The sequence below is a fragment of the Tenrec ecaudatus genome, chromosome 10 (assembly GCF_050624435.1).
Source record: "Tenrec ecaudatus isolate mTenEca1 chromosome 10, mTenEca1.hap1, whole genome shotgun sequence".
Lineage (NCBI taxonomy): Eukaryota > Metazoa > Chordata > Mammalia > Afrosoricida > Tenrecidae > Tenrec > Tenrec ecaudatus.
Genome location: NC_134539.1, coordinates 134,489,825 through 134,517,524, shown reverse-complemented (window position 1 = coordinate 134,517,524; position 27,700 = coordinate 134,489,825). Strand labels below are relative to the sequence as shown.

The window sequence follows — 27,700 nt, the reverse complement described above, 5'->3', positions numbered from 1 at the left end:
CGAGCCGCGGACGCCGCCGCGCCACGTGCAGCGCGCCTCGGGTCCCTCGCGAGCCCACCCGCGCTCGCCGCTCCCAGCCGCCGCCGCGCCGGGTCCACGTGTGTGTGTCTGTGTGCCGAATGGGGACGGGGGCGGTGCCGCCCGCGGGGTGGGGTCCGCGCTGACGTCACGGGAGGGGAGGCCCAATCAGCGGCGGGCTCGCGGTCCCGGCGCTGGTATTGGGGCAGCGAGGGGGCAGTTCTCTAGAACGCGGTCTCCGGGAGCCAGCGGGGAAGAAAGAAGCCGAGCGGGCGGAAGGCGCCCTCCCCGCCGCCTGGGCCCGGGCACTGGGTGCCGGGCCCGGGGTCCTTCCCGCCTCCCGCGGTCGCGGGCCGCTTTGTTTCCCCAGCTTCTGCGATCCGGGCCGCTCGAGAGGGGCTCGCGCCCAGGCTGCGCCGGGGACGCGCGGCAGGAAGGGCGGCCGGCGGGCCGCGCGGGGACTCGCTGGGACCCAGGAGTCCGGCCGCGAGGAGGGCCGCGTGACGAGACCGAGGAGGGAGCGAGCCAGAGCCTGTGACCCCGGGCTGCGCCCCCCGGGGGGTGTCGTGAGCCTAGACCTCCCCGTCGAGGGGGGGCGATGTTCTCCTCGCCCTCGGGGACTCTCCGCAGACAGGGCATCCCGCCGCTGGCACCCGAGCCCCCGCAGCAGGCGCCCCCCCAGGAGACTCCATGGAGACACTGTGCCCCGCACCTCGCCTGGCAGTGCCGGCGCCCCCGCGAGGGTCGCCCTGCGCCCCTGCGCCCCGGAAGCCGCGTCGGGGGACCCAAGAGTTCTCACCGCTGTGCCTGCGTGCCCTCGCCTTCTGCGCCCTTGCCCAGCCCCGGGCGCCCCCTCTGGGCCTGGAGCCTGGGGAGCGGGCGCCGCGGGCCCCCGTGCTGTTGGGCCCTCACGCCCCCCTGTGCGCCGGCAGCTGGTCCCCGGATGGCCTGAAGCCCCCCGGGGGCCCCGCCGCGCCCAGCGGCCAGCCGAGCGCCCCGGCCGGCGGAGATGCCTCCGGGCCCGGGGCCCGGGGCCGCAGCGAGGAGGAAGAGGGCGGAGGCCGTTGCCCGCACTTGGGCGCTCGCTCCTGCGCACCTCCGGCCCGCGGCCCAGCGCCCCGGCGCCCTCGGGAAGCGCCGGCTCGCGTAGCCCCGGCCCCGGCCAGGCCCGCCCCGGGGCCCGAGCCCCAGCCCGGCCGCGCCGCCAGCCCGCCCCGGGAGCCCGCGCCCCGGCCTCGGCCGCCACCTGCGGGCCTCGCCGCCGAGCCCGCGAGTCCAGGGCCCGCGCCCGAGCCGGGCCCGCCGGCCGCTGGCGACCACTCGAACCCCCCGCCCGCCGCCCCCGAGGCCGACGCCGCGAGCCCCTCGACGGCCGGCGACGCTCCGGCCGCGCCCGGCGACCTCCGCCAGGAGCATTTCGATCGCCTGATCCGCCGCTCGAAGCTGTGGTGCTACGCGAAGGGCTTCGCCCTGGACACGCCGAGCTTGCGTCGGGGCCCCGAGCGACCGCCGGCCAAAGGGCCGGCCCGCGCGGCCGCCAAGAAGCGTCGGCGGCCGCCGCCTCCCCCGCGCCCCGCGCAGCCTCGCCGCCCGGCGCCGACGCTCCCCACCGCCAGCACCTTCAGCCTCCTGGACTGCTTCCCGTGCCCCCCGGCCCTGGTGGTGGGCGAGGACGGAGACCTGGGGCCGGCGTCCTCGCTTCGTCTGCAGGGAGACTCGAAGCCCCCTCCTGCCCACCCGCTGTGGAGGTGGCAGATGGGGGGTCCCGCTGTCCCTGAGCCCCCAGGCCTCAAGTTCTGGGGCATCAACTTGGAGGAACCGTGAGCGTGCGGTGCGGGGTGGGGGTAAGGGGCGTCCGCTTCGGTTAAGAGGGGAACGTCGGGGGGCCACTGGCCTTGTTCTCTTCTGGCATTTTCTGCACGGTGGGCCGAGGAACCGCAAGGGACAGTGATTTTCAAGCACCTAAGCGATGGGGAGCCGCCCTCCCCCTAGTTCTTCGGCTGGAGCCGGGGAGAAGGCTTAACCGAGAAGCTTAATGAATCCAATCCCACCCCTGTTCCCGGTTGGACCTCGGTGCAGGGCCTTCACTTCAGGAGCAGCGAAGCAGGCAACTTCTCAAAGACCAAAAAAAGAGAGCGAGAGAGACAGACCTTGGGGATGGACAAACCGGTTGTTTCTGGGAGGCTGCCTGGGGGTGAAGGGTCTGTGGTGGGGGTGGGGAGGTGATTGGCAGCTCCCTGGGGGCATCCCCCACCCCCACTATCTAGCCCTTTAACCCTTCACTACCCTCTGGCCTTCGCCAGAGTTCCGAGCACCTCTGGAGCCTTACTGGAGAGGGGAAAGGGGAGGATTACTGCATCCCCTTTCCTTCTTATGGCTCCACATTCAGTGACCCCACTGGCAGGGTTTTCCGTCTTCCAAGCCACCTCCTAGGCCTTTGGTCCTGTTTTGGCGTTTCCCCCGTTCAGTTTCCAAACATCAGGCTCCCTCCCCTCAGTTTGCTCCTTGGGAAGACTGATCTAAGTAAGGGCTGGCTGAGCGCACCCCAGCCAGCCCCTCAAAGTGCAGACTTTGCCTGGAGAAGAGGCTGGAGACTGTCCCAGGACAAGTAATGGAAGGTGGAAGAGATCAATAAAAATCAGACCAAACAAGTTGCTCTTCTACACAGATTTATAGCCAGAAGAGGGGGTGCCTGTAAAGGACAGGCCTGGGTCCAACTCCCTGGACACCCTCTCAAAAGGCAGAGGCTAAACTCTTGGAAGGACTTGCCTGCTCTTGGCTTTACCATAAAGGCCCAGTGGGGGATTTTGAAGGGGCAGAGTTTAGGGTGGGCCGGGCCCTGGGCCCTAGGGTGAGGTATCATCCAGCCTCCTCGCCCTGGCCTCCGGCTGGCCTCAGGCATTTCGGGAGTTGTCAGTCGCCTGATGGATCCGAAGGGGGCAGGGTCAGAGGATTAGGTTTGGAGTCAGAGGTTCTGTTTTCTGGGGGGGAGGGGAGCAGTAGGCCGGAACTCTGCCCTGCAAAGATGATACCTGGAGTCCTGAGCGGTGGTGCCCCTCTGCCTCCACCCAGGTGAGGTTGGAGCTGCTGGGAGGTGCACAATTTAAAGGTGTGAGGGGAAACTGGAGTAGGGGGTGTATGCAGCTCAGTTTAGCCATTGGGGGACCCAGTGACCTTTCTGCCACCTTAGCGAATAGCTTCTATTCCCCCCCAAAAAAAACTGGACCAGGGAGGAACAATTCCCGCTGACATCCCCAGGGAAGGACCTGTCTCCTTTTCTGTGAAAATGTTTTGTAAAAAGTGGTTTATTGTTTGCATAGAGCAGATTCTGTTTTAAGAGCGCCTTTGGTTTGGACCACAAAAAAAGTGTTGTTTGTTTAAAAGCTGCCTCCTGTACTTTTTCTTTCCAGGGGGGTGAGGACTGGGGGTGGGTGGGTTGGGCACTGCTCTCTCCCCTCAACATCTGGCCTTTACGATCCACTGACCTCCCCTCCCCCCTCCAGCTGTGTGGTGAGGAGGGGGCCAGAGGGTAGGAGAGGGCCTGACCACTGCTGTGTTGGGGGTGGGGGCGCCATCTTATCTTGCCCCCCCACACACCAAAGGATGGAGAAGGGGGAAGAAGACAGAGGTGAAGCTGGGGAGAGAGCAATTTTTTAGAGGATGTGATGTTTGTGACACAGACTCTGTTTCTAAAAAGTTCCTGGTTAGTCCTGGTCTGGGTCAGCGTTGGCCCTTCCGACCTGGAGCTCTGGTCAGAGGAGGGGGTGAGAGCACAAATACGCTGCAGCCCCAGTGAGGAGCAGGAGGTGAGGCTGGTAATGTGGTTTCTCTTCCTCCCTCTTCCCAGTGAAAGTGTTAACCTCAACCTGGAAAGAGCAGGTGACAGGTTAACTCATCTTTTGGCCAAACTTGGAATTCCTTCCTTGTTGGGCGGTGACTCTCCTTGCTGGAAGCAGCGCTAGAAATGTCCTAGTTAGGATACCGGATAGGAAACCATTCGCCACAAACTTGGTGGCTGAAAGCCACGGAAATGTCTGTCTCTTCAAAGGACCCTTCACATCTATAGACGGGACCCCAATACAGAAAGGTCAGAACTTCATGGGGGAAGGATGCTGACTTCACTTCGTCTTTCTGGGTGGGGTGGAGGTGGGTTACCATGCAGTCCACTGCAGAAACTAACCCCTCCCCCCATGAAGACGAAATTTGCCCAGACTTTCTGGGAGGAGGAAACTTGGGGTGCTGGGACTCCTCCCCCTCCCAGTCTCTCGCTGCTGCCCCCTGTACCAGCTCCCTCTGAGATGGTCCCACCACCTTCTCCTTCCATCTCTCCTCCCACTCTGTATCCTGGTGGCTCTGCCTTGACTGGTGTGTGTGTGTGTGTGTGTGTGTGTGTGTGTGTGTGTGTGTGTGTTGCAGACAGAGGTCACAGGGTCTTATTAGTTTCTGCCCAGGTCTCTGTGTGATGTCCCCAACTTCTGGCCCCTCAAGACTGAGCTGGGAGGTAGGGGGTAGGGGGAGCGGGTAGTGCCGCCTTACATTTGGGGCACTTCCCTTACCTCAGCCTAGTCCCTGTCTGCACTGTCACCTCCCTCCTCCCCATGCCTTCTGTTCCTCCAGCACCTGCCACCCCTTTTCATCATTTAGGCCCTGACATGGTCTTCCCTGCCCCCTGAAATGGTTTGTCCAGGATCACTCCGGAGAATCCTCAGCTACAAACCCTGTGGCCCCTCTGAGGCCGGGGATGATGCTGGGTGCTCACCTGCGTCTCCTGGTCTTTCTCCAGAGCAGTGGTTCTCAACCTTCCTCATGCGGAGACCCTTTCATACAGTTCCTCATGTGGTGGTGACCCCCAACCAGAAAATTATTTTCCTTGCTACTTCATAACTCTAATTTTGCGACTGTTATTAATCATCATGCAAATATCTGACACGCAGGATGTATTTTCATTGTTGAACCTAATTAAAGCATAGAGATGAATCACAAAAACTGTCATTATATATTGTGAAATATTTATTTCTAATGACAAATAAATGAAATTTTGTTTTGAAGCATGGTGTAGCATGGGTCTTCATGCCGTGTACTCCTGTGGACGTATCTGCATGTGAGCAGGACCTGCTCCTGGAGATGGATGGAGGAGGTGTCTTGGTTCCTAAGAGCAAAAAATATGTGTTTTCCAATGGTCTGAGGTGACTCCTGTGAAAGGGTTGTTCGACCCCCAAAGCGATCTCGACCCACAGTCCAAGGGCATCTCCTAGCTCTTTCTCTGTCCCCAGGAGCCTTTGAAAAGAGGGGCTCCCCTGCTGGTGTCCACATCTTTGTGCCACCCCCACCCCCACCCCCACCTTATGGTTCCCTGGGTCTTCCTCTCCCAAGTTCCACAACCAAATCAGACCCACAGCCATGGACTCCCAGGACCCTCTAGGACAGAGTCGGAGGCCCCGCTGGGTTGGGTTTCAGGGATTGTAAATCTTGCAAGTGTAGACAGCCTACCCCACACCCCACACCCCCACACCCCCAGGAGCCACTGGTGGAGTGGAACTGCTAGCTGACCTTGCAGTTAGTTGCCCGTGCATAGCCCACTCACTATTGCCACCAAGTCTCCAAATGACTCTCTGCCAGGCTCAAGTCCCCAGCCCCTCGGGAGCTCTGAGTTCTGGGGCTGGAAGGCCTGATGGCAGACCCCATTCTCCTGGCTGAAGACCCAGCTCCTGCCTCCCTGTCTGCTCAGAGTCAACTCTGGGACCCCCTCTGGTGACAGCCCTGCCTTTCTCCCCATTCCATCCCCCAAACCCAGCACCTGGAATCTCCGCCCAGTTCTCCCATTTGACCCTATTTCCAAACCTCTCCCTCCTCTTCCCCCCTCCCCCCAGCTCCTGCACCCATCATCTTGCATCCCGGTGGGTTCGGCCGCCCGTCTGTCACTGGATCTCAAGATTGTCTTGCATGTCCTCAGATCTGGTGACCTTTTCTTCTGTGGGTTCTTGGATCTTATTAAATGCAACCTCCTCGGTCTACTGGGGGGGCCCTAGAGGGCAGGGGAGGTTTAGTGATAGAATTCTTACCTTCCTGTGCGTGTGTAGGTGGTGTGAGCAGTGGATCTCAGGTTTGGTTCTTCGCAAATAATTCTTTTTTTTGTTATTGTTGTTTTTGGATCACAATCACTTTATTCATTTAAAAAATCATTTTATTAGGGGTTCATCCAACTCTCATCACAGTCCATACATACATCAATTGTGTAAAGCACATTTGTACATTCATTGCCCTCATCATTCTCAAAACATTTGCTCTCCTCTTAAGCCCCTGGGCAAATAATTCTTAAGAGCAGCCACTACTTGTCTGGCCGTGGAGGTGTGTGTGTGTGTGTGTGTGTGTGTGTGTGTGTGTGTGTGTGTGTGTAGGTTTACATACAGCTATGATCCCGAACAGGTTTCAGTGGAGTTTCCAGTCTGAGACAGACGAGGAAGAAAGGCCTGGAGATTTACTTCCAAAAATCAGCCAGCGAAAGCCTGCGCACCCTACAGCAACTCACAACGTGATTCAGTCCCTACCGTCCTGTCCAGCCTCACCTCCACTAGGCTTTACACACCACGTGGCCCAGCACACTGCAAGGCTCTTCCTGCCTTAGCCTCTCCTTTCTCGCCTTCGTTTTCCAGCTCAAGAACTCTGCTGTCACAGTAACCCTACAGGGCAGGGTAGAATTGCCCTTGTAGGTTTCCGAGCCGCTTTCTTTTTTAAATCATTTTACTGGGGGCTCGTACAACTTTTCTCACAATCCATACATACATCAATTGTGTAAAGCACATTTGTTTCCATCATCATTCGCAAAACACTGGCTTTCTGTTTGAGCCCTTGGTATCAGCTCATTCCCCCCCCCCCTTCTCCCTCGCTTCCCATTCCCTCATGAACCCTTGATAATTCATAAATTATTATTATTTTGTCCTATCTTAACTGTCCGACACCTCCCTTCATCCACTTTTCTGTTGCCCATCCCCCAGGGAGGAGGTTATATGTAGATCCTTGTAATCAGTTCCCCTTTTCCAACCCACCCTCCCTGTATCACCACTCTCACCACTGGTCCTGAAGGGATCATCTGTCCTGGATTCCCTGTGTTTCCACTTCCTATCTGTACCAGTGTACATCCTCTGGTCTAGCCAGATTTATAAGGTAGAATTGGGATCATGATAGTGGGGTGGGGGGGAGGAAGCATTTAGGAACTAGAGGAAAGTTGTATGTTTCATTGTTGCTACACTGAACCCTGACTAGCTTGTCTTCTCCCCGAGACCCTTCTGTAAGGGGATGTCCAGTTGTCTACAGATGGGTCTTGGGTCCCCAATCTGCACTCCCCCTCACTCACAATATGATTTTTTGTTCTTTGATACCTGTTACCTGGTTCCTTTGACACCTCATGATCACACTGGCTGGTGTGCTTCTTCCATGTGGGCTTTGTTGCTTCTGAGCTAGATGGCCGCTTGTTTACCTTCAAGCCTTTAAGACCCCAGATGCTATATCTTTTGATAGCCGGGCTCCATCAGCTTTCTTCACCACATTTGCTTATGCACCCATTTGTCTTCAGCGATCCTGTTGGGAAGGTGAGCATCATGGAATGCCAGTTTAATAGAACAAAGTATTCTTACATTGAGGGAGTACTTGAGTGGAGGTCCAATGTCCATCTACTACCTTAATACTAACTTTACAGGAGTAGAAATCCCTGTTTTCTTCCAAGGACTGGCTGGTGGTTTCCAACTGCCGACCTTATGCATCGCAGCCTAGCACATAACCAACCGCATCACCAGGGCTGGTTCATTTCCAAAGCCCACTTGAAAGGCTGCCGCCTCTTCCATCAGGTCTGATTCCTGTGGTGGGGTGCAGTCCATAACTCGTTTATGTCTGGGGGTGGAAGAGTGGAGGCACAGGTGTTGGAGACAAACCCTGGGGCCCCCTGCTTTCTGTGGGGAGCCTGGAGCAGGCTGGGAGAGTCACCTCCCTGCCGTGGGCTTACTCTTCATCCTCTTGGCCTTACCTGGGGATCAACGACACAGAAACAAACAGCCACTTTAAACTCACTCCCGCTGTTGTAAAACCTTCTTGAGTAAGTGCCCCCCACTGCCCGAATCCATCCACCTCATAGCAACCCTAGAACTGCCCCTGTGGGTTTCCAACCCTAGAACCAGAGTAGAAAGGCTCTTCTTCATCCAGAGGAATGACGTTGGGGTTCAGGTGACTGAAAGCCCGCTAGGCCAGCCCTCCTGAGATGCTGTCACTGGGCGGTTTTCCCTCCGCAGGCACAGTGCATCTATGGCTTCATTTTCACCCATCTTGCGTCAGGTTTGGGGGGTGACTTGGCTACGCTGCAGTTCCAGGACTGTCCACGAGATGCTGCTGTCAGCCAGCGCTAGCGGAGGAGGCGGCCAGCGAAGGGTCGGTGGGTGGTTGCTTTTCGCAAGCCCGCAGAACACCTCCCAGTGGGAGGGGGTGGGGGAAGGTATTCCGTGCTAGGAGGTGGGCGAGAGTGGTCGAGCGAGGAAGACATCTGCTCCCAAGGACTGGAGGCAGGTGTCAGGAAGGTGTTTCGCATGCATTGTTTCGCGTTCGCAACGACAGGCATGCCCATCTTCCACACAGGAGGAGATGGACACTCAGAGAGGCTAAGCAGCTTACCGAAGGCACACAGCTTCACCCTGATGTGTCTGGCTGGATTTCACTCTAACTGGTGACCAGCCCAACCCCCATGGGGCACGTGTGCAGGGCCAGGCACTGTTCCAACGCCCTTACACCGAGTTGCTCGTCAAATCCTCAGAACACAACCCCCATTTGGCAGGTGAAGAAGCCGAGGCACCGAGAGGTTCCGATCACACAGCTACTAGTGTGCCCACTGCTGGCATGAAATCCCAGCCCAGCGGCAGAGCTACCCGGAGCGGGGAGCCTCCCATCACCATGTGACACTACAGCCACAAAGTCACGGAGCCTGCCCTTGAGGAGTCTACTGTTGTGTCAGGATGGCAGGACACAGAATTCTCTCCCTAGAGCAGCAGTTCTCAACCTGTGGGTCGAGACCCCTTTGGGGGTCGAATGACCCCTTCACAAGGGTCACCCGATTCGTAACAGTAGCAAAATTACAGTGGTGAAGTAGCAACGAAAATACTGTTATGGTTGGGGGGGGGTCACCACCACATGAGGAACTGTATGAAAGGGTCTCCGCATGAGGAAGGGAGAGAACCGCTGCCCTAGAGGATGGTCCCCACAGATGTGTTGGGCAACACCGGCCGAGGGCTTTGCTCTCTCTGCACCTTAGTTTGGCCAAGTACAATTAGGGGACCCTGTAGCAGGGAGTGGCTCCCAGAGACAAGTGACTTGTCTTCGATGACGACTTCCTACAAAGTTGTCTGTGTTGTTAAGGGACATTGAGCTGGCCCTCTGGCTCCTGGTGACTCTGTTGTCCAGTGGAACAAAACCCTGCCCGGTCCTGCACCAGTCCCTTGACCCACTGACTGCCCACTCTGAGATTCACAAAGAGGACAACTTGATGCATTTTGGCATGTGGTCACAGGTGTGTGGCCACTGCTCAGATTGAGATCAGCGATTATTTCCAGCCCCTCTGAGGAGCACCAGGGACGCAGTGGTTACTGCGGAGTCAGTGATGAGGGTAGCAGCCTGACACCACCAGCTGTTTTGAAGGAGAAAGACAGGGCTTTCTATTCCCGCGAGAAACTCAGAAACGCACAGCTCTATCCAATCCTATAGGGTTGCTATGAGTCAGCATCGGCTTGATGGCAGTGAGTTGGTTGGTTTGGGGGAGCCTCCCTCTGGCCCCTTCTAGCCCACCTTCCACCCCCCGGTGACCACCCAGCTGCCCTCTGACACTAGAGATTCACTTACCTGTTTCTGACCTTCAGGTGGTGGAGGGTCCTGAAACAGGGATGGGATGAGAGATACCAGGATTCAGAAAGACCTCTGAGGAGCAGACACTCAGCAGGGACAAGGGCCTCCCTCCGGAGCCGGTGCATAGAGCGAGCCTGCTGCTCCAGCTGGCAGCCTGGCTTCAGACTTCTAGCCTCAGCAACGGTGAGAAAAGACATCGATTTGTTGACACCAAAGGAAGGAAGAAAGAGGGAAAGGAAAATTCTCTTTGGGGGCTTAGGAATCCCTCAATGAAAGGTTAGCAGTTCACACTCGCATAAAGGTCTCCGAAGAAAAACTTGGTGATTGATTGACTTCTGAAGGGTCCTGGCCATTGCAAACCCCACGGAGCACAGTTCTACTCTGGCACACGTGGGGGCGCCCGCGAGCAGGAACTGACGGACAGTAACCGGCTGGTCCTCTGGCGTCAGTCACGCATGTTTGCAGCAGCGGCTCATTCTCATCGCGGCCTTACGAACATTCTAGAATTTGTCTGAATGCCCGTGGATCCATGTTTGGATAGCTTCCAGATTTTAGCTGTATGGATAAAGCTGGGTGACATCGTTTTAGAGGAAGTAGGAGGACTAGGGAAGAGATGGAAACCAGCATCGACTCAAACGCCTACTGTCTTGCCAAGGGGCAAAGGGCTGGAGATAAGAAAGGACCCCAGCCCCATTTCTCTTCTAAGAATGCACAACCTAGCAGGAGAGACAACATGAGGGAGAGAGAACCGGAGAGAGAAAGGGGGCTGGGGAGAGAGAGAGAGAGAGAGAAAGAGAGAGAGAGAGAGAGAGAGAGAGAGAGAGAGAGAGAGAGAGAGAGAGAGAGAGCAAACAACTCTGGTGCATCTTGACCAGGGTGGGGACCCAGGAGCCTGAAGGAGCAGCACATGGAAGGCGCTTAGGGGGCGGGAGAACGCCAGAGGAGGAGATGCCAGGATGGAGTCTTGAAGGACAAGCAGGAATCCATGCTGCGAAGAAGGCCTGCAGAGTGCTGGGACAGAGCGAGCGAGCGAGCGAGCGCAGAGCCGGCAGGGCAACATGCAGGCAAAGGCACAGGCTAGCTGAGGTCCTGCTGGCCGGAACAGAGGGAGCGCAGGGTCCCTCAGGGACAGCAGTCCTCAAAGGTCTTACATATCAGGCCGCTGGCTGGGGACCCTGGAGAGCCACCCAGTCAGGCTCGCATATTGCTGTGGTGGCCTCATAGCAGGCCTTTGAACTGGTTCTTGCGGGTTTAGTCAGGCCAACCAGGTAACACTGGGACAGCCCTGAGTTTGGAGGAAGTGCGTGAACCGGGGTGATGACCGGAGCAGCAGAAGTCACAGGTTGATGCCCAACCAGGAGCACGCCTCTTGGGAAACACAGGCAGCGCGTGCCTGCTGCATCAATCACGTCTCCTGACACAGTCGCAGACTACCCTGCCCTGCTCAAGGATGGCGGCCCCCGTGCAGCTTGAGTGTGTGTGTTCCTCTCCGCAGCTCTGATCAGAACCCTGTCTCCTGCATCAGGCTTCTGGAAGGGCCCACTATACCCCTTCTGAGTCTCCCAGCCCCCGGCAGTGACCTGTCATTTTTCCTGCTCCAGATTCACCACCCTATGTTGAAAAAGTGGAGCCTGTCCCAAGTTTACTTTGTTGGCCATTGCCAGAGCCAGGGCGAACTGGTTCTGACCCCTGCCACAAAATGTCCTTTATTTAGGCTTGTCCAACAAATGTGACCTGGCACCCTGCCGGGCAGCTGGCCCTGGGCGACCCTGGCGAGCGAAGCAGGAGCCCGGGCCTCTGGAGCACACGATATGGGGGGCAGAGAGCCATCAATGAGCACGAAGCTGTGACCAGTGCTACCAGAAAGTGAGGCGCACCACCGGGTGCTCTCCCTCTGGGCATGCGATGCTCCGAAGAACCTGGCGAGAGCGGTGTTCCATGCAGAGCCAACAGCACCAGTAACGGCTCTGAGGGCGCAGAGTGCGTCAAAGAACGCAGAGATGCCAGCGTGGAGGGGTCGGGGCAGAAGACGGGACCCAGAGATCAGGGGAGAAAGGAGAGGGCACATTTCGTGCCCAGACAGAAGAATGGGTGAGTGCGGAGACAGCAGGCCTGCAGCGGTGACACTAGGGAGCTAGGGCCACTGCTAGGGAGCTTTCATTTGCCCCGAAAGGTGGGTTTCAGACTGAGTGGGGCAGGGGCAGTGGTGGGACCGAGGGTTGATGGGTGTGGAGAAAACAGGTGCTGGGGACGTTCATACAAAGAATCTACTGATGGTACTGAGGCAGCTGGGAACTGGGACTTGGTGGGGCAACGAACTCCCTGGGGGTGGGCTTTTCCCAACTGATCTCCGCTGCAGTGGGCCAAGGCGGGCAGTGGGTGAGCCCAGGATGAGGATGTTTCTCCACTGGGGGCAGAGCAGGCCCAGGTCCATGAGCGTGAGTTTGATGAAGGGCTGGATCCAGGGTTCCGGATTGGCCGGCAGGAAGTTGAAGGCAGAGGTGGGAGATTGGTGGGGAAGGACAGAGAAGTCAAGGGTTAAGAGAGGTGCTGAGGCTGGGGAGAGGGCAGCCGCTGTGCATGGCGGGGAGCCGAGGCCTGCGCGGAGGGGAGGTTGGCCAAGGGGGAGCCCACCTTTCTGATGAAAAGATGTCTCTCATTGTGTTTAAAGTGAGGTTCACACAGCAAACGGGCTTTCCGTCTCAGTTCCTGCAGCTCAGTGACACCAGAGACATCTGCCACCGTGTGCCGCTCTTCTCCTCCATGCTGTCTGGATTGTACCCCCACCCGGAGTCTAGCTTCCCTGCCTCCTTCCCGTCTCCTCTCAGCAGTTTTGACCAGATGGTCTCCTGTAGTTAAAAGGAGCTGGTTACTCACGGGTGAGAGTCTTTATTTTATGATCCAATCTCTGATTTAGCAGACAGATGACGTCAAGGGATGATTTTGGTTTAAGGATTAAAGTGCATCTGAATGTGATCAACTCGGGGAATCTTCTAGACCCTACTGGCCCAGGAAGTCCAGACGTTGTGTTTGTTTTTTTTTTTGAAGGAGTGTGAGTTCTGCCTCATTCTAAAATGACCCATTCAGCATGGCTCTGATGAGAACATTGGTAGTGGTCCTCAGGCGCTACCCGTTCTGTGTCAGTCATTGGCCTTTGACCCTGGTCTTGGGTTCCCTTCTCTCTTTGTTGTTCCCGAAAACAGAGACCAATAGTTGCTTCTCAGATCACTATTTGCAAGCTTATAGAATGACCCCCAGGCATGACTCACCACACTGGGGTACAGAGCACACACCTGGTCAATTCACTGAGATGTCCAATGAGAAGAGACTGTGGTCTTAACTCTTCACACACTAGAAACCAATCTCAACAGGTGTTGAGCTATATGCAACTGCACCTGCATGTAGACATATGCCTGTACATACCTCTCTCTGTGCCTACCTATGTCCCCACATCGTCATACTCATGTTTATATGCCTACACCCTATAGGCTATTTGTGTAACCACACACATGCACACACACATGTGGGGTTGTTATTGTCACTTCCAAATAGTTGTCATATCCTTTACCAACGACATTCATCTTTCCAATTGTGCAGGAATCCCAAGGCTGCCTGGGATGGCGACAGCAGGACTCAGGCACTCGAGGGATTCTGGGGGTCAAGAACCAGAGCCTTCGGATTTTGCAGGGAGGGCAGGGGCACGAAATTCCTGGGGGTGTGGTTTCCTCCTACCGATGTCCCTCAGCTGTCTCCCTGGGTCTCTGCTCCCCGGTGTTTCCCCTGGGTCCAGCAACTTCCCGTGGAGTAGAAGGGGCTGTTGGCAGGCCGAGGTGAGAGCCCCGTCCTCCCAGCAGACATCCACAGGCCGAATGAACAAGATCCCTTCCACTGCTGCAGAGGGTCAACGTGCTCAGCTGCTGCCCGACCCCATGCAACGGTGCCATCTCGAAAGGAAACCTGGCAATTGACTTTTAAAAACTCTGTTGGGCATAGTTCTACCCTGAGACACACAGGGTTACCACGAGCAGGGGCAGCCGACATGAGGTACATGTACGTCTGCCATCAAAGCTGACCGATCACGAAGGACGCTCAGATTCTCTGCCTATAAGCAGGCATTATAAAAGCCAGAAGCAGCTGGGAGAGATGCAGCAATACACTGAAGGTCCCACAGTGTCTCGGCCCCCCACACCCCACTGGTGATCTTCTCAGGCAGCATCGCATGGCCTGTGAGGGACGGGGGGCGGGGCTGCAGGGATCTCTGAGCCTGGCACCCTGTGCCAGAGCAGAACCACCTCCCAGGGCTTCCTCCTCTGGGACTGAGGGCGACCCGGGTGCACGTACTGAGTGGGCAGTGCATTGAGCTGCTGTCAGGCCCGCGGCTCCGACCCACTCACTGCTTCCTGGGGGACTGTCCACCCCTGGAAAGAGCTGCTGTCTTGGAAATCCAAAGGGACCATGATAGTCTGCTCTGTAGGGTCGCTTTGAGCCGGAATCGACTCAATGGCGGGGGCTGGAGCTTGAGTCTTTCTGGGGGCGCAGTGATGAACTCTAGGAAAGGTGGCGATCCAGCCCCATCAGCCGCTCCTCGGAGAGAGAGCCGTAGCCTTGGAAATCCTGGGGAGCAGCTCCACCCGGTTCTGGAGGATCTTCAGGAGTCGGATGGATGGACTCAGAGCAGCCGCTTGGGATTATTTCCACAGGAGCAGATGCCAGGTCTTTGTCCCGCAGAACTGCTGCCTGGCCTTGAACTGGGCTGGACCCATCTTGACGGAAGCGGGCTGCCCCCAGTTCTCCCTCCCTAGCAGCTGCGGGGTGGGCTTGAACGGCCGACCTTGCAAGCATTCATGTGCCAAATTGGCCTCAAGCCTCAGGGCTTCTTAGTTGCCATGAGAACAGACAGCAAGTGCGTTGTTCCCTTGGTCCCTCCCACGAGGCATGGCATCCTGCACGGATACATCACGCAGCCTCACTTGCACAACACAGGCCCAGTGCAGGGGCCGGTGGAGACGGGCACTTGTCCCCTCATGGCTTCAGCAGCACAGCACCAGGGGAGATGGACGTGCTTCTTCTGATTGGTGGTGATGTGACTCCAGGATGGGGGCAGAAGTGGGGAGCCCCCTGGGGAGCGGGCGATGGAGGGCCTTATGAGCCAGGTTATCTGTGAAGGGCTGTGTGCTCACCTGACTGGAGGATGGTTCTTGAGGTGCACACGAGGGAGCACAGGTGTGGGCCTGGGTGCGCACACCTTCAGCCCTGTGTCCATCTGTCCTGTCTGCGCAAGTGTGTGCATCTCTTGGCAGATGCCCAGCTCCGAGTCGCGGTGCACTAAGGACGGTCGCCTCTGCGCGGAAGCAGAAAGTAGGTCAGTGTGGGCAGGAGAGGAGAGGGATCAATACCCCAGCCATAACAGGCTGAGTCGGGAAGAGGCGTGGGCGGGCAGGCTGAGCGACAGGGAAAAGTACCCTTGGGCATTGGAGTCCATCCGCTTCTCCCTGACACCTCCCTTGGAGGGAGGGGGCCGGAGGAGGGGGTAGGAACAGAGGAGAACTTAGCACCCAGAAACCAGGTGTGTGGGGCTTCAGAGGCAGGAACGGGAGATGTTGGGGCCTGATGCCGGCCGAGTGGGAGGCCGCCTGCTGCGTGGAACAGCTGTTGGGGGCCTGGCCCCCCCATGACAAAGGTCTCAACTTTGGAGAGAAGCTGGTGTCCTAGCAGCCCCAGACCACCCCCGCCTCCAGCAGGATTCTGTAGCCACGCTCCTGGTCCACACTATCTTCCTCCGCCTTCAGTGGGGCATGCAGGGAAGACTGATCATCTCTGACCTTGGTGGGAAAGAGGGGGGGGGGAGGGTTGAAGGGGTGTCTGATCAGTTGGGACCCCAGGTGAGGGTGGGTAGGATTAGTTAAAGGGAAAAAAATAAAGATGGATTAAAGACCGGCGGGCACCTAAGGAGTCTCTGCTGGCAAGAGCGCCCCCGTTGTCCAGCATGGGTACTGCACCCCTGTCCAAACACCTGCCTCCCTGGCGGAGGTCCAGCCCTCCGCTCTTCCTAACACCTGTGTTGACAATGACCAGGGCGCCTGCCTTGTTCACGCGGGTGCTGGGTGCTCCGCGATGGCCCGAAGGCACCCTCTCCGGGTCCTCCGGGCTCTGCGCGGCAGAGCAGGGTCCCACCGCCTCCCTCAGCCCACGGAGGCCCCCACCCAAACGCGGGGCCTTCAACCTGCTGAGTCGCGCTCACAGCTGGTCATGCGTCAGGCCACGTGTCACACCTGCCATGCCCTGCGTACTGCCATCGCGTCGATTCCGACTCAGAGTGACCCGGTGGGACGGTAGAACGTCCCCGGCGGGTCGTCCTCCGTAGGAGCTGGAGAAAGGCTCCTGCTTATCCCTTTGAGGCCACCTATCTCCAGAGACGTGACAGGGATGGGGGAGGAGGCTCAGGTGTGTCGTGTGCTCCTCCTCTGGGGAGGACCCATAGGAGCCCCAGTGGTGTAGTGAGGATGCGGTGGGATGCTAACTGCAAGGTCAGCAGTTCAAAACCAGGAGCCTGAGTTACAGTCTTGGAAACCCCTAGGGGCAGTTGTGCCCTGTTCCAGCAGGTAGAACTGACTGAGTCAGCATGGTCTCAATGGCAGTGAGTCTGATTTGGGGGAGGGGGTGGACACCCTGCACAGGAGGACCTCGTGGGGGGAGGAGTCTTCTGCTCTGGGAGGGAGAATCCCTCGCTCCCTTTCTAAGCTCCAGTCGGCCAACCTCAGAGATGCTTGTTTGTAACCCTTTTTGGATGGCCTTGCACCGGGGTCCCTCGGCCCTAACCCTGTGCGCGCCCATGTCCCCTGCAGGTAATGAGACCCAGCATCTGAATGCCAGGGCCCTAGATCGATCAACGAGCCCTCCTCTGTACCAGCCCTCCCGGGGGGGCCGGAGGAGGTGCCCGCCCTGCCTCCAGCTCCCCATTTCTTTCTCCAACCCACTTCCTTCTCAGTCAAACCAGGGCCTGGCCTAGTACCGCTCAGTCCACCATGGCCAGCGGCCTGAGCTGCCAACCCTGGCTCCTCCCCTCCCGGAGCCTCCCCTGTCCCCTGGGCCTGAGGCTGCCATGGAGAGTTTATGCTGCAGGCCCCCTTTGGGTCAGGGGTTCTTCTTTGAGTACCATGTCCCCCTGGACCAGTGTGGAGGTTGCCTTACTCAGTCCAGGCCCTGGTGGCTTATGGATTCCATCTTCCCCCCAGCTCCACACTCCCTACTGTTGTGTCAGCCAATGCTGATCCAGAGCAACCCCTGGTCGGTTTCCGAGAGACACAATAACTGTTGACAGGAGTGGAAAGCCCAGCATTTCTCCTGAGGAGCTGCTGGTGGTTTTGAACTGCTGACCATGTGAATCACAGCTAGGACTCGCCTTGGGGCCTATCACTGGGAGCCAAAAGTAGAATCCATGTCCATCTCATGCTTTTATAATTTTATTTATTTTTTTAAAGATAATGTTACTGGGGGCTCTTACAGCTCTTATAACCATCTATCCATCCATCCATCCATCCATCCATCCATCCATCCATGCATCCATCCACTGTATCAAGTGTATTTGTACATAAGTTGCCATCATAATTTTCTACACATTTACTTGCTATTTGAGTCTTTAATATCAGCTCTTCTTTCTTCCTTCCCTCCCTCCACCCTCGTGACCCCTTGATAAATGACAAATTATTATTATTTTCATATCTTAAACTGACCGCTGTCTTCCTCCCTTCCTTCCAAGCCTTTGTTTGTCCCCCAGGTGTGTGTGTGTGTGTGTGTGTGTGTGTGTGTGTGTGTGTGTATCCTGGTGTTCAGTTCACCCTTCCTCCCCTCCTCTCCCCACTTTTCTCCTGCCCTTCTGGTATCGCTACTCCTGTTTCTGTTCCTGAGGGGTTTGTCTGACCTGGATTCCGTGTGTTGTGAGCTCTTATCTGTGAAGGGCAGGACTGGGGTCATGATAGTGGGGGGTGAGGAAGCCTCCAGGAATCAGAGGAACATTGTGTGTTTCATCGGTGCTTTAGTGCACCCTGGTTGACTCATCCCTTCCTTGTTACTCTTCTGTGAGGGGATGTCCCATTGTCTACAGATGGGTTTTGGGTCTCTGCTCCGACCACCCTCATTCTCAATAATATGGTTGTTTCTTTGTTTTGGGTTTTCTGATGCCTGATATCTGATCCTGCTGACACCTCATGATCACACAGGCTGGTGTGCTTTTTCCATGTGGGCTTGTTGCTTCTCTGCTAGATGGCCGCTTGTTTATCTTCAAGCCTTTAAGACCCCAGATGCTATATCTTTTGATAGCCGGGCACCATCAGCTTTCTTCACCATGTTTGCTTGTGCACTCATTTTGTCTTCAGTGATCATGCCAGGAGGTTAAGCATCACAGAAGGCCAGGTTGTTAGAACAAAGTGTCCTTGCATTGAGGGAGGGCTTGAGCAGAGGCCCAGAGTCCATCCATTACCTCAATGTATCACCATAAAATATATGTACAAAGGCCAATACCTCTATTGTTATGGATTAATGTATGTACACATGTGCACCCCTCTGTCATCCAATGCATTGTGGTGCCATGCTAGTCAGGGCACGCCCCACTGGGCCCCCTCACCTTGGAGCCACGGAGCTCCTGCGGGCTACCTAACACTTGGGGTCCCTGCGCTAGTCACCTCTAGTTCCCAGGCCCTCTGGGCTTTGGGGTGGACAATGTTTCAGGGTCGTGGTCCTCACCTGGGCCTGGCCCTTTCGGCCTTCAAGACTTTCATCTCCGGTGGGTTCTCTGCCCGTCGGAGCAACAAGAGTGCCATGCTTTTTCAGTTCCCCATAGACCCTAGCCTCGACGGGGCCCTGGGCTGGTGCCACTGGTCCCCTCTGAGATGCATTAGGCACTTGGGGTCCCCAGGTCCCAAGCCACCTCAGAATCAGCATCCGCACTGCTGATTCGGCAGGACCCCCAGGTGCTGGGTGTGTGCACGTGACGCGTGAGAAGCAGCCGCCTCCCCTGCCCATCCACCAGGGACCAGGCAGGTGCCGGAGTGTCCTGCTTCCAGGCGAGTGGCTATGGGACACTAACAGATGTCATTCCCACAGATCCTCCTCTAAGGGATGTGCTGCTTCACAGTGAGCGCATGGCTGATCCTGTCTCCCTGTGGAAGCAGATGTTCCTTGATAATTCCCCCCCCCCCTTCATGTCTTCCCCCAGTGCAGGTATTGGGTTTCCTTACCTGTGAGCTCAGGGACTTCCCTATGATACCCACTCACCTTGTGATGTATGTAACTCCTGAACATGCATGATTAATGGCCACCTACAGAAGCCCCAAAACAATAAAGATGCTGTCCTCTGGTCTCCAGTCCCCTCTCCAGCCCTGTCCCCTCTCCTCAGGCCCTCCTTCCGCTCCCTCTCCTCCTCCCACATCCCCACGTGGACTACCAAGAAGGGCTGAGGTGAGCATGCTACCATGAAATGTGTCTGACTCCTTCATTTGACTCTGTCTCTCTTATTCTCTGTGACTTTACTATAATCTTTATATATCATAACCGTCCAATTGCACCTACCGGACTCTTGCTAGAGTTAGGGGCTGGCTTCCCCCACAAGTAGTCTGCCCTCCTCAGCCCCTCTGGGCACGCACTGCGGGAACCCCCCAGCACCAGGGCGGGTGTGTGTGTGTGTGTGTGTCTGCCTCTGGCCTTTCTCTCCTCCCCCTTGCTTCTCCTGCGTCTGTCTCCCAAACCCAATGCCCCGTCTCCTGTCAGAGATCTGTGAGTTCTTCCCCAATGGAATGCAAGCACAGAGGGATTTTGTCAAGCCCCACACTTAGAGTCGGTGTGGGGGACCCCCCCAAGTCTCCTGTCAACCTCAGGCCACCCCAGCAGGAAGCTGCCCCGGTAGTTTTCCGTCCGGTTGTTCAACGCCTCTCGCACACGTTGCACAGATAAATCCCTTGTCCCTAGCTATATATACACCCCCAGTCCCGGTGGCGCTCGGCTCGGCTGCCAGGCTGTGGTCGGTCGTGGTCGTGCCGTCTGTCGCTCGTGAGGGCCTCACCGTGCGCTCGCACGTTTCCTATTTTACCCTGGAAGTGTTCCTGGCTGGTGTTCTGGGGGGCGGTGTGGAGCCCACAGATGCTGGGCCTCGGAATGGCTGCTCATGGGTGTGTTGGGACGGGGCTGGTCAGGCTGTGCTGGAGATGGTGCTGCCAGCTCCCCATGGATTGTCTGGGTGCCAGCACTGGGGGTGCGGGGTGAGGGGGAAAGATTTTGGAGACTGGCAACCCCGGTCCCCCCACCCCCACGCACCCCACCTTGCACAGGGAGATCGCCCTCCGTGGATTAGTATGTCAATGGAAGTATGAGCCTGGATTTGAACTTGTGGTTTGAGGTTCAGCAGCTCCACCAGGTCCCCACTGGGGGGAAGCAGCCCACTGGCTTCGTGAGACTGGAAGTGGTGAGGGTCCCCTGCTCACCCAAGAAAACACAGCAAAGCAAACTAGCTGCCGTCAAGCCAACTGTCACGTGTGGTGGCCACCATGCCTGTCAGAGAGGCCTGGGCGCTGTTAGGTTTTCATGGCTCTAAGCTTTCAGCAGCAGGCAGCCAGCCTTCTCTTCTGTCACACCTTGAGTGGATTTGGCCCCCAGCCTCTGGGTTACTAGCCAAGCACTTCACTGTGCTGCCCAGAGAACACCCTTCCCCCCACACCAGGGCCCCCGTGGAGGAGGGGAGGGTGGGAGGGAAGAGATGGCAGGGGAACAGCTGGTCTGAGGGGTCCTGTGTGACCTTGGGTGTCCTTGAGTTCTCTGGGGCACAGTGTTCCTGCAGGAGAACCACCAGCATCTTCCCCGCTTCCCTGGGAGGTCAAAGAGCTGATTTAAGGGCAAGCCATGCAGAGCATCGGTGGCAAGTCCTGCTGGCCCCAGATAGTTGGCAAAGACTCTGGCAGGCAGGAGGGGGAGGAGGGAGAAAGATGAGGCTCTGGCTCAGGGGCAGATGGAAAAATCTGAAGATGGAACAGAGGGAAGGGGGAGATGTGGGGAAGCAGACAGACACAGGCCTTTCATTCTGACCTTGCCAGGCATGAAACGCCCGATTGTGCCCGTGTCCAAAAGGTTCAGTGGGGCCTGGAGGTCGGAGGGAGCAGGGAGGCCCGCTCCGCTCCCCCAGCTCCCCAGGAACAAGATCCCATACATACTGCTGCAGTCTGGCAAGAAAGGGCGTTTTAGAGCCCGGGAACTGCCTCGTGCCCACCCATCCCCCATCTCGCCCTCCCCCGCCTGGCCTTCCCTCCCCTCCCCTGCCCTTGCCAAGCCTGGGGCGAGGAGGTCTATCTGGGCAGGGCTTCTGCTGCAAGGACACGTGTGGGGGAATGTGATGACTTCTCTGCCTGCAACGGGAAACCTTCCTGCACTGTACCCTTCCTTTGCACTCTTCAAGTTGGGAAGTTCTTCCTAATGTCTAGCCCTAATCCTTCCCTCTGCCACTTCAGTGTGATTGTCCTCTGTTCTCCACTCTCAGGGAACTGAGGGGTTCCTGTCCTCCAGGCTGCCGCCTCCTCTGCCCTGGGGGGAGGCGTCCTGGTCTGTTGTGGAAGCTTGCAGGTCTCGCCTGCCTGCCTGCTGTCCATTCCCCAGACATGAAGGACTTGGTCATTTTAGCAAGGCCCAGCTTCCTGTTGGCGTAGCCACAACCCAGTAACCAGGAGCTGGAGATGGAAGCTCATGGGCCTCTGAAGAACCACAGTGGAAGCTAGCTGCCGGCTACGCACTTGACATTCTAGTCTGCGTGTGGGGAGCCCTTGGCTTCCTACCGCATCTCCCATCTAGGTCAGCCGTTTGCAAATGCCCTTCACACTGGGACCTTCTGTCCGCAGGACATCATGCAGAAGCAGGGAGAGGCAAACCCAAGACAAGCTGAGCTGCTGCGGTGGGGCGGGGGGGGGGGGGGGGAGTAAGGGTGGGGGCTGGGCTGCCTGCTCTAAGCCCCTTCACCTCCTCCCATCAACCCTCTCCCCCCACTTACTGGCTTCTGAAAGGCCCCCATGGGCTTCCAGTGCCTGGCAGTGCATGGTTAGCAGGATCTGAAAAAACTAGGTTCTTGATTCCTGGCCGCTGGTCAATCAAAAGGAATGGGAGTTGTCAGAGACAGGCATGTAATTGGCAGTCCCACAGGTGACAACTGAATGACAAGGGGAAAGAGGCAGAATGATGTTCCAGAGCAGACAGCAGAAGCGGGACTCAGCTAGCTGGACCCTTCCATTGGGGAGCTGGGCTGAAGGACAGCACAGGTGGGCTCTGCCCGGATCCCTGGGGGTGGGGGGGGGGGGAAGGGATCAGTGGAGAAAACTGAGAAAGACTCCCTCTGTGATTGCCAACGTGGAACACTGGGAACGTGGGTCCTGTAAGATTGACCTCGAAGGCTCCTGGAGGGCTTTGCCTCTCCCCAAAGGCTCCGAGAGATTTCACCTCCTCCCTCCGGAGGCGTTGCTCTGGACAGCCTCCCACAACCAAGACATATATGACCCTAAAGAGAGACTCTGGGGGACCCTGGAGCTCCATCTATTTGGCTCCTACATCGGAAGGTTCAGCCCCAGACGTTCAAATGGAATCTTCTCCTTGTCTGCTGCATCGGCCTGAGCACCTCACCCAGAGCAGGGGTCTCCAAGGGCTGGCCAGACGAATGGGCGAATGAAGAGCCCACCCGGACCTGTCAGGGAGCACCCAGCTGGTTTGGAAAGAGGAACAAGTTACCTTCCCAGTTTCTACCTCGGGTCAGGGATCCTGACTCTGGCCAACGCCGGGAGAAAGCTGGGGAGGGCTCACCCACAAGTGCCTGAGCTGTCTACGCAAAAATAACAGATGCTCATTCATGATGCAATTTGCATCTCATTTGCATGCTGCTTTGAATATAATTTGCATGTTGCTCCTTTAAAGTCAAAAGGCACAGATTTCTCAATCTCTGTCCTGCCTTTCCTGCTTCCCTCATTCTCTGCTCACCTTCCGGGGGACCGTCCACCTGCTGGCTTCACATTCACTCAGGTCTCCAGAGCCTGGCTCAACATTAAAGGTGAGATGGAAAAGGTCAGGCAGGTCCCTTGCATTATTGCTTTTCTCCCCACTTTGTGGCCAGGATCGTGAGTTTCAAGCTGACCCCTGGTACTCCGTAAACTGTAACTTTGAGCAAACTCTTTAATGCCTCTGCCTCCCCGATGCCTCATCTGTGGAAGGGGTACTGCTGGAATGATTGGGATACGCCAATAAGAAGATCTCTTACAATACCAGGCATTGGGAGGGCACCCAAGAAGTGGTCACCGGTACTGATCACTATGCCTAGTTGCTTCGAAAGCATTGCTAGTTGGGGGCAATGACTCTTCGAACTTTTTTCTTTGCTGCGAGTCCCTTAGCTGAACACCCTTTTCCCCTCCCCAAACACTCGGCCCTCGGTTTGGAGTTGTCTCCGTCTTCTGGACTTCCTCCTGCCTTGTTGGCCGCTCCTTTGCGACTCCGTTCTCATCTGGTCAACACGTACACTGGGGAACCCCAAGGCTTGGTCCCTGCGAGAGAGAGGGCGCTGTCATGCCTTTTATGACCCCGTCTTCGAAGTCAGACCTATCTATTTGTTAGAAACGCGTCACCAAGGCACCAAGCCCAGTCTACATTCAAGCCTGCAGCGAGTTCTGTCTCTTGAAAGGAGGCATGCCAAAGAGTTTTGGGGGTGTATTCTAAGCCTGTCCCCCCATTCACTCTATCAGCAGGCTCTGCCGACTCTGCTATCCACAGAGGCCTCGGATTATCAGCTTCTCCCCACGTCCACTGGCACCATCCAGCTGTAGTGCCCCACCGCGCTCCCCTCTGCTACGACCGTGAAGCCTTCCTGCTTCTACCACCGTGCCCTCCTGCCATGCAGAAAGGCATTTGCACAACGGAAATCTGATGTGAGGTCTTCTAGTTAATGATGATGAACTGGGTGTGCTTTTGTCCCTGTCTCTTTACAGATCCCACTAAAACAGTGACTTTCAGGTCCCACCACACTGGTCGTAAGGAAGAAGGAAGATGGAAATCCACAAGGAGGACTGAGAAAAATGATATGTGGTCCTATAAAGGATTTCAACAACAGTTGGGAAGGTGGAGGGGGTTGAGGAAGAGTTAGACTTAGCTACCAGGGCAGAGGAAGGCAGAAAAGCAGATGACCAAGAAGGGAATGGGGATCTAGACACACCAGACTGGGCAGAGGTGGCCTCTCTCTCTCCTCACGCCACCCCTCCCACGCCCTTCCCCACTCCCCTGCACGGAAAAGCAGAAGCAGCATTCCCATTTCCAAGCAGAGGGCCCGAGAGTTCTTATCTGGAGACGAGGATGACAGGCTTGAAGGAGAACTGCCATCTACTAACCTGCGGAGGGTTTCCCATGAACAGCTGGCTTTTTGCCCAGTCGCTAAAAAGCCCAATCCATCAGCAGCAAGTGAGCTTCTACCTCCAGAGCTTGCAGTCTGCTTTGTGATACGCTTCACTTAAGGACTTTAACCAAGCATCACTTGGCAGATGAGGGAAACTCTTTAGTTCAGATCCTTGGGAAGCAGGTAACAAACAGAGTTGGGGGTGCAAGACCTGGGGGGGATGGTTGTGAGGAAGAAAGAGAAGAGGGGCCGGAGTCACAGGAGGATCTTCAGGGGATGCAGCTGCGGGAGGAGGGAGAGCTGAGTCGGAAGAACTGCCCATGAAGCAGCTCGGAGTCAGGCTCAGCCAGTCTCAGATTCAGAGCAGAGGTTCCGCAGGAGAGGCAGCCCCACTGGGAAGAAGAGCCGGGCTCTCCGTACCCTCCACCGTATGTTCTCGATTTCAGTGCGGCAGCTGATCCAGAAACCCGGAGCCCTGGTGGCAGAGCAGGTTCCGTGTTGGGCTGCAAACTGCGGGATCATCCACTTGAAACGCCGTGGAGAAAGAAGACTCGCTGCGACCGTAAAGCGTTCCCATTTGGGAAACACACAGGGCGGTGCTGCCTGTCCCAGCCACTCGCTAAGAGTCAGCGTGGACCGTGGGCAGGGCGGGTGAGTGAGCCTTCCTGAGAGTGTTGTAGCCGGAGCTTGTCAGGTGACACCCGGCCTGGGGGCAAATTCTCTCTGGCTGGGTGCTCTGGGTAGCACATGTCCATGGGTGTCACAACTTGCCGTATGAATTAGAAAGATGAAATGTTAAAGGAAAAATAAAAATGAAGGTCATAGGGAAAAAAAATCTTACACGTACCCCTCGTAATAGTTTCTCTTTATTCTTGAAAAAGTAAGAACAGAATGCACTGTGAAAGCACCCGTCAATAAACACCAAGAAATAGTTCTTGGAAATGAAATATTCTTGTAGAGTAGAAGGGTTGGAATTAAGGTTTCAAATATCAGTCAGAGCGTAAGACAAAAATACAAAGAAATCAGATAAAATTATTTTCCTTAGTCACACAGGTGTTGGGCACATGAGTCAGGAATTGTCCGGAACTTTACGGATAAGCAGCAGACAAAGCTTACCAAGTCTCTGCTCTGAAGTCTCCCGAGAAGATAAATACGTGCATGTATGTGGAGCCAGGACTAGAGATCGATGGGTCACTTCAGTAGGTCCAATAGCTGATTAATAGGAGTTCCCCAAAGAGAAGAAAGAGATGAAGGGAGCAGAAATTTAGCAAGTAATTAATAGATGAAAACCTCGCAGAATCGGACACAAATCTCCAGAATGAATGGGCTGAGCTTCCACGTCTGCTCAAGATGGGGTAGCAGGAACGAGTTTACCTTCCCATATGGAAAAACGAAACAACAACCACAACAGAACCAGATAAGGTGTGCGAAAGAGGGGGTTCAGACCCTGGACATCAGGCAGCCCAGGACAGTGGTTCCTGAATAGGAGAGACAAGTGATTCGGCTCTCTAATTGTCCTGGTGAGGTTCCAGGCTACCTTAGAGGGAGGAGGTAATTCAAGCAGCGCCTAGTGGTCTTCCGGAGTTGAGGAAGTGGAATTGGGAGATCAGGGAGGTCCCAGAGTTCACAGAGGAAAACACTGCATGGACAGGAAACCTCCAATCTGCAGAAAAATTCTCCTTCGAGTTTTCCACTGAGTACCGATCGCTGATCATGCATGTGTGTGAGGGAGCTATCTGAAGTGAGGTCAAGAGCTAGCCTCGGTCAGCACAGGGAACAATTAGTGGAGCTCGCGCAGGGAGAAAGAGAGGGAAACCAAGCAAACCAGGCTTCCTTGGGTATCAGGAGATCTCAGAAGAATACTGCCACGTTGTGGTTAGAGGTGTCACCCAGTTGGTTCCGACTCATAGCGACCCTGTGTCCAACAAAAAGAAGCCCCGCCCGGCCCCGTGCCAGCCTCCCACATTCAAGCCCATCACTGCAGCCAGCGCGTCAGTCACCCTGCCGGGGACTTCCTCTCTTGGTGCGTCCTCTACCATGCAGTGATCTCCTTTCCCAGAGACTGCTCTCTCCTGACGACGTGTCCAAAGTAGTTGAGGTGAAGCCTGGCCCTCCTTGCCTCTAAGGAGCAGTCTGGCTGTCCTTTTCCCACGGACTTGTTTGTTCTTTTGCCAGTCCGTGGTCCTTTGACGACTCTTTGCCAGCAACATAGCTCAAGGGCCTGGACTCCTTCCTCTTCGGTGTTTCTTGTTCAATGTGCAGCTTCCACATGCACACGAGGCCACTGAAAATGCCATGCCTTGGGTCAGGGGTGCTTCTTCAGTCTTCAAAGCAACCTGGTTGCTTTTCAACACTTTAAAGAGACCGTGCGCAGCCGATTGACCCAATGCCACGTGCCACTGACCTCTTGCCTGCTGCTTCCACGAGCACTGCTTGTGGATCGAAGCAAGATGGAATCCTTGACAACTTCGATCTCTTCTTCGTGTATCACGATGTCACCTGTGGATCTAGTTGTGAGAATTTTGGTCTTTACCTTGAGTGGTCATCCACCCTGAAGGCTGCAATTCTTGATCTTCATCAGCAAGTGCTCCCAGTCCTCCTCACTTTCTGCCAGCCAGAGTCTGTGGTCTGCACATCGCAGGTTGTTCCTAAGGCTTCCTCCAACCCGGTTACTGCATTCTTCTTCATATAATCCAGCTTCTCTGATTACTTGGTCAGCACATAGACTGAACTCGACATGGCGAGAGGATGCAACCCTGACACGTTTCCTGAGTTTAAGTCATGCAGTGTTCCCGGCAACTGCCTCTTGATCCATGTGCAGGCTCCACACGAGCACAAGGCGTGTGCCGGAGTTCCCATTGTTCTCAAGGCAATCCATAGTTTGTGATGGTCCACACAGTTGAATGCTTTTGCATTAATCAGTCAAACACAAGCAGACATCTTTCCGGCATGCTCTGCTTTCAGCCATGATCCGTCCGACATCAGCAATGATTTCCCTTGTTTCACAGCCTTTAAAAATCCAGCCGGAACCTCTGACAGCTCCCTGTCAATGCACTGCTGCCACCTTTGTGGAATGGTCTTTGGCAAGCATTTCACTTGCATGTGAGATCCATGGTATTGTTCTATAGTTGGAGCGTTCGGTTGGGTCACCTTTCTGTGGAATAGGTACAAATAGGGATCTCTTCCAGTCAGTTGGCCAAGTAGCTGCCTTCCATGTTTCCTGGCAGGGATGAGTGAGTGCTTCCAGGCTTCTTCAGCTTATGGAAACACGTCCATTGGGATTCCCTCAATTCCTAGCGCTTGTTTTCAGCTAGTGCTTCAGTGCAGCCTGGACTCCCTTCGGCATCGTTGGTTCTTGCTCCTACTCTATCTCTTGAAATAGTTGGCTGTCGGCTAGTTTGGTGT

General features: G+C 56.1%; 1 protein-coding gene across 1 annotated transcript; it reads left to right on the top strand.

Annotated features, from left to right (window-relative positions):
* Positions 1-255: 255 nt before the first annotated feature.
* Positions 256-3,401, top strand: EPOP (elongin BC and polycomb repressive complex 2 associated protein). Its single transcript, XM_075561726.1, has one exon. It carries the CDS (start codon positions 709-711, stop codon positions 1,840-1,842), a length of 1,134 nt encoding a protein of 377 aa, XP_075417841.1. The 5' UTR covers positions 256-708; the 3' UTR covers positions 1,843-3,401.
* The last annotated feature ends 24,299 nt before the right edge of the window (positions 3,402-27,700 follow it).

Excerpts from the sequence above, each read along its gene's own strand:
- EPOP (XM_075561726.1), top strand. The coding sequence starts at position 709 with ATGGAGACACTGTGCCCCGCACCTCGCCTGGCAGTGCCGGCGCCCCCG.